Raw genomic sequence first — 9,094 nt, 5'->3', positions numbered from 1 at the left:
CTTGTGGACACTAAGGCTACCAATCGTGGGTTTATAGGCCTCCTCTCGCCCGACCTGAGCATTTAGGTCACCGATGACGATCTTCACATCATGTTGTGAGCAGCGGTCGTACTCCCTCTCGAGCTGCGTATAGAAGGCGTCCTTGTCGTCACCACTGCTCCCAAGGTGCGGGCTGTGCACATTAATAATGCTCAGGTTGAAGAAACGTCCACGTATCCTCAACCTACACATCCTGTCGTTGATCGGCCACCATCCGATCACACGCTTCCTCATAGCACCCATAACAAGGAACGCCGTACCGAGCTCGTGCTTGTCTCCACCACTCTGGTAGATCATGCAATCGCTACGGTAGGGGCGACCCGAGACTCCTTTCCAGCGAACCTCTTGAAGTGCTACTATTTCGAAGCCGCGGGCTCTCACTTCCTCTGCGAGTATTCTGGTACTCCCGGGTGAGGTAAGAGACCCGCAGTTCCATGTACCGAGTTTCCAATCGTAGTCCTTTTTCCGTCGCGTAGGTCTGGCATGATTGGTCCAAATCGGGTTTTCTTTTTGATGACTGTTCGTTGCGATTTTTACAGGGGGTGGCTTGCAAAGCCTCTCCCCCCGCCTCCTATCTCGTCGATGGAACAACGCATCCTAGCTGTTTTACGTCCCGTAGGATGCCAGGACAGGGTGTACAGCCGCCCCTAACATGGGGAACAGACGCTGGTTCGAGCCGCTCCTAACATGGAGAACAGACGCTCGGGGATGAACTACTAGCAAGTAGCAGTCCATTCCCCCTCTCAATTCAGCCTTGCCGCCCATCCGCCCAAGGGGGTGGGTTTCCCCGTGTACCCAAGCTGGGAGAAATTATTTAGGCGACAAGTTACCGTTCTGTACGTCGCGGACGTATTGAGTAGGAGTTGGGGAGGAGAGCCTATAGTAGCCTTCAAGAGGCGTCGGATCCAACCCTTTACAGAACAAATGATCAAAGATATGTATACTAAAATACAGAAAATACAAACTCTTATCTAAAATGTTGGAGCTTGGGTTTGGGTCATAGATGTGAAGGGAGAAATTTTTTTTTTTGAACCTCAAATTAACATACTTAATAAATTTTTAAAATTATAAAAATTATACAATCTTTGGGAAACATCCTCAAGTATCTTCACGGAAAGTTTCAAATCGATCCGACGTCTAGATAAAATGTTATTTAGTCATAAGTACAGGTAAACGGAGTCTCCCACACAAAATGTATGGACTACCCGGGTAGTCCGGTTGAACCTCTACGTAGGTTTTTGGTTGAACGGGTGACGGTTATACCTTAGAGCCACGCTACACGAGCCGCAAACTCAAAAACTTTGCGGCGCAAAGAGGGGAACAACCGAAAAGTTTACGTCAAAAACTTTTCAGCTCCGTGAGCTGAAAACTGCACCCCCAAAATTTTTGGCAGCTACCGCAAACTCAAATGCGCGAGAAGAAGAAAGTGAAGAATGAATAAATGTAAACATAACAAATCTCAAAAACACAATAAACGGATATTCGGTGATAAATTTACGTGCTGCGGTAATATTTTGTCATTGGCTGGCGGGGGTCATGACTGGCGACAGCATTGGTACCGCAGAACGCGGCTACACGAACCGCAAAGATTTTGACGTAAACTTATACGGTTTTTGAGTTTGCGGCTCGTGTAGCGGGCCGGTTAGACAAGGAATATTTCTGTCCGTCGATTTTGGAAGATAGTGTCAAACGGCCATTGACAGCAATATTGTTGTCAGAAAATCTGTTTTTCTGTCCGTCGATTTTGGAAGATAATCTCAAACGGCCATTGACAGCAATATTGCTGTCAGAAAATCGGAACCGGGCCCGACCGAATTTTTATTAAAATTCGAATTTTTATGTCAATGTGCCGATTTGTTTACTTTTTGCTCTGTTGTTTGCAACAGATTTTGTTCGTTACTCTAGGTTGAACAATACGCTAAATTCAAACATGCAAATGATCAATTAACTGCAAAACCCATTTTTTGGAACTTTGCGTTATTACACGAGCATGCACCATATTTAAGTCAAAATCCTATTTTGGCAGTAAAATTCTGGGCAAAGATGACAGAAAAAGCACTCGTCTAATAAGGGTATTAACTGTTGACATATGTATGTTGGCATGAATGTACTGTTCATAGAAGCGTCAAATGACAGGAGAAATGTCAAACCGCGATGGTGACAAGGGTGCACCTCTATATGTATGAACTTTGACCATCTGAATAAAAGCACGGCGAACGCTCGGCTCAGTGTCAGTCGTTTGTGTATCAGCCATAAAGGATAACACGCTGGTGTATTTCGTTCAAAGTTCAACAGGTTATGGGCCCAGGTGAAATGGCGGATACGCAACGGTTTATGGTGCCTAAGTTGACCAATCAAAACTACCAAACGTGGAAGTTTAAAATGCAAATGCTCCTCGAGCGTGATGAGCTTTGGTGCACAATTGGCGAAGCAAAGCCGGAACCAGAGACACCGGTATGGAAGCAGAAAGATTCGAGAGCACGTGCAACGATTGGGCTGTGTGTCGACGATAGCCAAGTTGGGCTAGTGCGTGACGCAACGTCTGCAAAAGACGCGTGGGATGCCATAAAAGGGTACCATGAAGCGGGATCAGAAGTGTACCTGCTAAAGCGGCTGACGCGCTTAGAATTAGCAGAAGGCGGGGACATAGAGAATCATTTACAAACGTTCTCTAACTTGGTCCAACAAATCGCTGATTTAGGAGAGCCAATACCCAGAAAATGGCAAATAGCGATGTTGCTATGTTCGTTACCGGAATCATACGATCCGTTAACTACCGCATTGGAACAGATTTCCACCAATAATTTATCCCTAGAGTTGGTGAAGAGCAAACTTCTAGCCGAAGGAGAAAAACGACGTGAACGTTCGGGAACAAGTTCGGCAGAAGGCAAAGTGTTTCAAGTGACGACGAAGAACAAAGTGAACAGGAACAAACCAAGTGTAGTGTGCTTTCATTGTGGCAAAGCCGGCCACATGAAAAGAAACTGTCGTTTGCTTAACAGAACAATGCAGGAAGCAAAACACAATTCCGCGAAAGTGACGGTGAGTGACGAAGGACCGGTGGCTTGGACTGCAAGCAAAGGCCTACCAGGAAACTGGTATATAGACAGTGGTGCGTCGCGGCATATGACGAATGATCCAACGTTCTTTGAAATTAAAGTGAATTGTGCGGAAAGTAGTGTCACACTGGCCGATGGAAGCAAGGCGAAAATTGAAGGTGTTGGATCAGGAACCCTAGTATGCGTGACAAAAGATGGCGAACAATTGGCCATAAAAGTTAGCGATGTACTTTATGTGCCCACACTGGAAGGTGGCTTAATATCGGTGAGCTGCCTAGTGAAGAAGGGCATGCGAGTAATTTTCGAAGAAAATCGTTGTCTTATCGAACAAGGAAGGCGAGTTATAGCTGTGGCAACAAAACTCGGAAGTCTTTATCACCTGTGTATCATCGGCGAAAATGCGTTGGTGAGTAGAACATCACCAAATCATTGTCTACATTTATGGCATAGACGGCTTGGTCATCGAGACCCACAAGTAATAAAGACATTATTCGGCGATAAGGCGAAGTTGGAAGAACTGAACATGACAAATGTCTGCACGAGTTGTATAGAAGGGAAGATGGCCCGATCCCCATTCAGAAGAACAAACAAAAGAAGTGAAAACAAGTTGGACATTGTTCACACGGACGTGTGTGGTCCGTTTCCTCACACACCGAGTGGTCACCGTTACTTCATCACATTTATAGATGATTATTCGAGAATGGCGTTCGTTTACCTTATGCGACAGAAGTCAGATGCTAGTGAAATTATTCAGAATTTCGTGGCCTTCTGCAAGACACAATTCGGGAAAACACCCAAGGCCATACGATCAGACAATGGTGGTGAGTACACCGGAAAGGTGCTGCAAAAGTTCTTCAAAGAGCAAGGTATTATGAGTCAACTAACAGTGCCATACTCGCCTCAGCAAAATGGCGTCGCCGAGAGGAAAAACAGATCACTTCAAGAAATGGCATTGTGTATGTTACAAGATGCACGTTTAGAAAGCAAATATTGGGGAGAAGCAGTACTTACTGCAGCATATACCCAGAATCGACTACCATCGAAAATAATCGGAATGTCACCTTTTGAAAAATGGTTCGGTAGAAAGCCATCCTACAACCATTTCAAAGTGTTTGGATGCGAAGCATGGGTTCAAATACCTAAAGAAAAGCGTGGAAAAATGGAACCCAAGGCAAAGCAACTAAGATTCGTCGGATATTCCATCCAAGAAAAGGCATACAGGCTTGTAGATACTAGCACGGACCGCATTGTGATTAGTCGTGACGTCGTATTCAACGAAGCATCGTGCGAGCAAGGTGATAGTGTTCCTGTTGATGAAATTATACTCGACGTTGATCCTGATCGATACAAACATGATGATGTCGATGAAGAAAGCAACCCGATCAACGTGCAGGAGGAGAATTTTGATACAGCGGAAGAAAACGAGCATTACTCATCGGGCTCAGAAGACCTAGACCAGCCGGTTCCCGATCCATTAACACAGCGATCGACAAGAGGTAAACCACCAGCTAAATTTACCGACTATTTTTTAGGTTTGGTAAGAACGAGTGTGGATGAGCCAGCGTCGTACAACGAAGCCATAACATCCGTGGAAAAGGACAGGTGGATGGAGGCTATCGAAGATGAGTTACGATCCCTAGAAGCCAACAACACGTGGGAGCTAACGTATCCACCCGAGAACAGCAACATTATCGGATGTAAATGGGTTTTTTAAGAAAAAATTGGACGCGAATGGAAATGTTGATCGATATAAGGCAAGACTTGTAGCGCAAGGCTTCGGGCAAAGGAAAGGATTTGATTACGAAGAAGTTACTGCACCTGTAGCAAATCAGTGCACATTAAGACTCTTGTAGACAATAGCAGGACAGCAAGCGGTTTGGTTGCGTAGGCTATTGGAGGAAATGGATGTAAAACAAAGAGAAGCAACCATTATTAACGAAGATAATCGTGCGTGCATTGAATTTACTTTGTCAGGTCATGAAAAGAGAAAGTCAAAGCACATAGATATGAAATATCATTATACTAGAGATCTTTGTAACACGAAAGTTATCGAATTAAAGTATTGTGCTTCTGAAGCAATGCTAGCCGACATATTAACCAAACCACTAGGGGCACAAAAGATTAAAGAACTCTCGATAGGACTCGGTATTAGCAAGTTAGTAACGGAATGAACATTAGATTCATGAGGAGGAGTGTTGACATATGTATGTTGGCATGAATGTACTGTTCATAGAAGCGTCAAATGACAGGAGAAATGTCAAACCGCGATGGTGACAAGGGTGCACCTCTATATGTATGAACTTTGACCATCTGAATAAAAGCACGGCGAACGCTCGGCTCAGTGTCAGTCGTTTGTGTATCAGCCATAAAGGATAACACGCTGGTGTATTTCGTTCAAAGTTCAACATTAACACTAGAATCCAAAATGGGGTCATTATATATATATCTAAAACAAAAATTTCAGATTTTTCTGTTCGACCAGTTCCGAGAACCAAGTTGACTATACCTAGAATGCTTTTTAGGGGTCATTTTGACCCCTACTTGTAAAACGCTATAACTTCACTATTTTTGAAATTTTTCAAATCCGTAAACTGTTACGTTTTAGTATATTTGTTCACTATTATTTGACGTTTTTGGTTTTTCCATGCATTTCTTCATAATTCCGCTAGCTCAGTGTATAGCAAAAATTGTTAAAATTGCGTTTTTTTCACCTTTTATTTATTCAACATCTTTGACGTAAATCTAGAATAAAAGTGTGCGCTAGAAAGTTAGTATGTTGAGCATCATTTCAAAAATAAAGACATATTTTTGCCATTACAAATGACTCCATAAATTGGCCTCAAAGATTAAAAATAACGCCAATTCCCATAGTAACGCATCGCGCATAACGCTTTGAAACGCTCGCGTACGGAATAACGGAACAAAGTGCAGAACGGAAACTACCTATGGAAAATGTTAAAATCCACATCTTCAAGATCAATTTTGTGGCGTTATTAAAATATGAAATTATTTTTCAAAGGTGGCCTAATATATTAACATCATAGCGCACTCTTTTTTCCGAAGTTACATGATACATTTTGAAAAAATAAAAGTTGAAAAGGATTAAATTTCGACTCATATCGATCTTTTTTGCTATACACCAAGCTAGCGGAATGGTGAAGTGGTACATCAAAAAATTGAAAACGCCAAAAGATAGTCAATAAATATACTAAACCGTAATAGTTTACGGATTTGAAAAATCTTCAAAAATAGTGAAGTTAATGCGTTTTCAAAAAAGGGGTCAAAATGACCCCTAAAAAGCATTCGGGCAAGTTTCCAAAGCAATGTATTCTAGTGTTAAGAGCGTGCACATGGTGTGTGCGCAACCCTTACCAGTTGTTGTCGTGTTCTAGTACCAATAGAAATCGTTAAAATGTTGTTTATTTTCACCAGGAAAGAATAATATGTGACAACCACGACGTAAACAGAATATTTGTATAAACATAATAATGTGTAGAGCGTTTTATATAGAAATTCTATTGGAAAACAGCGTCCATTCGATAAATACGCCCAAGAATTTATATTACTATCTTTGAAACTCAATTTTCTCTTAGTTGGCCAAGGTAAGAAATAATATACGCTCAGACGATTGCAAGTTTGAATACTGTTTTGCATTGAATTGTGATGCGATTTCGTTCTCCGTTTTAGCAAGCAAATATACCATCTGCAAGTATTTTAAAATAAATCAAATACACAATGGAGTATCCGTGTATTGAGAGTGAAACAGCAATGATTGAAGTTGCGGATGTGAACAACGAAACGGAGGATCCATCTGCGAAGGTTGCTACGTGTATGGTGGCACCGTCGATGAAGCAGGTGTACTCGTGGATTAATGATGGTGCAGCTGGAAATATGTGTGTTGAGGAAATTGAAATGGAAGAAATCAAGAGAGAACCATCCTACGACTCCGATCCAAGTCGGGAATCATTAAGTAAGCCGCTATTTCAAATTGCAACCGAAAAGGCGGAAGAAAATGGCCAAACAGGATCATCATTGCTTGGAACAGCAGCGCACAACGAAAACCGGTATCGACGTCTACGGTGCAAATTTTGCCCTCTACTATTTTACAGTGAGAAAACATTGACGAACCATCAAAGGAAGTGTCAGCTAGTATGCGAACGAATGAATGTAGCTAAAGCTGCCCCTGATTGTGAGACGAAGGGTATCTTGGAAGATCTACAAAAGCGATTGCCACAGTTTACAATCGCTATCACTGGAAAAGAAGATGTTGGTGCTAGTAGCTGTACTGATGATGGTACCCCGGTTCCACACCATCGTAAGTCGGCTTCGGTGCCGATAGAAATAACGGTTAAGACCATATCTGAAATCGAAGCACTTACTACGCCACCCATTCAATACAGTTCTAGCTCTTTGTCAACCACTTCAAGTATAGATAATCAAAACCAGGCTGTCCTTTGGCGGACCCTCCCTCCAGAAATCGCGCTTCAGCTGGAGAGGATTGAGAACAAATTAGCCCAGTTAAAAGAGGAGAATTGTTTGTTACGTCAAGCGTTGGCGGTATCCTTGGGCCTTCCGATCGAGGAACATAATGATTCAGACGCCTCCAACTTTGAACGGTTGGATACCGAAAACCAGATGGAAGAATTCAACGAAAAGCTTGGTGAAGACGCTACATTCGCCGATACCATGGTTACTCTGCTGAAGTTAAAAGCTGCTCACTGCAACCCAAAAAACCGCATTGTGCTGTCGCTGGATTTTCTCTTCAGTCGCCAACTGTTTGCGAAATGCAGCTGGACTGGGATTGGCAGATCTGCTCCAAAACTTCCCTTTGGAAAATTTAAAAATATTCTCACATTGTTGCAGCGCGTGTCTGGCGCGTCGTTTGTTTTTGTAGAAAGCTGCGTGCGAAACCGATTGTGCCATAGCAATGAAAGATTGCATGGAAATTCAGGACGGAAAGCTTATTGCAAGTTAGGTGGAAGCTCCGACAAAACGAGATGTATATCACCACTTGCAGAACATAATGAATTGAATGTTTTCAATTTTGAACAGCTGGATAACGAAAAAAAGATGAAGGAATTCGAAGAAAAGCTTGGTAAAGACGCTGCATTCGCCGATAACATTGTTACCCTGCTAAAGATGAAAGCCGCACACTGGAATCCAAAACATCGTATTGTGTTGTCGCTGGATTTCCTCTTTAGTCGCCAACTGTTCGCTAGCTGTACCTGGACTGGGGCGGGCAGATCTGCTCCAAAAATCCCATTGGGTGAATTTAAAAATATTCACTCTTTGTTGAAGCGGGTGTCCGGTCTATCGGGGATATCGGTAGAAAAATGCCTGCGAAGCAGACTGCGACAAAGCAATGGTAGATTACGTGGGCTTCCCGGACGTAAACCATACTGTAAGCTAGGATGAAGCTCCAACAAAACGAGATGCATTTGTGTTAACTTGGTAATACGAAAATCTTTACACTTTTTGCACAATGTTTTCTCATTTCTACAGCAGAATTGATAAGAACAAAAAGTGAGGGAACCCGATCGGTTGGCAACTGGAGGTATGATTATTGGTAAAATATAATATGGATATGAAGCTACTTAGCTAAATTGAGATAAATGGTTTATCAGGATCCGAAGAGTATTTTTGTATAACAATAAAAATAAAACATTTGGAAAAATGGTATACGTTTGCTGACCGGATTTTCTCAAATTTCAATCATGTTGTCACGCTTCTCACAATAGCTCCAGACTACAGCGCGACGTCCCGTCGCGTAACGCGATGTCACCTGACAGGCGACTGAACTCCATACAAAAAAACTGTCGTCAAAATCACGCTAGACGATGCCAGGTGTAGAAACAGCGAAACTGTTGCCAAACACGACGTCACTTTAACTCGGGGTCCACACTGCAGCGCGACGTCCCGTTTCAAAAGTAGCCCAGTTTCGGCAGAACAATCTCGCAAGCCAAGCGCGACAGAGGTAGGAGAATATGTGGAAATAT

The 9,094-nt window shown here is 42.8% G+C and overlaps 1 protein-coding gene across 1 annotated transcript; it reads left to right on the top strand.

Moving 5' to 3' along the window:
• The first annotated feature begins 6,563 nt into the window (after window positions 1–6,563).
• LOC131286999 (uncharacterized) lies at window positions 6,564–8,725 on the top strand. The gene is made up of 2 exons (XM_058316013.1): window positions 6,564–6,700; window positions 6,786–8,725. Exon 2 carries the CDS (start codon window positions 6,834–6,836, stop codon window positions 8,511–8,513), a length of 1,680 nt encoding a protein of 559 aa, XP_058171996.1. The 5' UTR covers window positions 6,564–6,700; window positions 6,786–6,833; the 3' UTR covers window positions 8,514–8,725.
• The last annotated feature ends 369 nt before the right edge of the window (window positions 8,726–9,094 follow it).

Source organism: Anopheles ziemanni, chromosome 3, assembly GCF_943734765.1.
Source record: "Anopheles ziemanni chromosome 3, idAnoZiCoDA_A2_x.2, whole genome shotgun sequence".
NCBI classification, from domain to species: Eukaryota; Metazoa; Arthropoda; class Insecta; order Diptera; family Culicidae; genus Anopheles; species Anopheles ziemanni.
The sequence above is the reverse complement of the archived record's forward strand: the minus strand, read 5'-3'. Positions and strand labels throughout refer to the sequence as shown.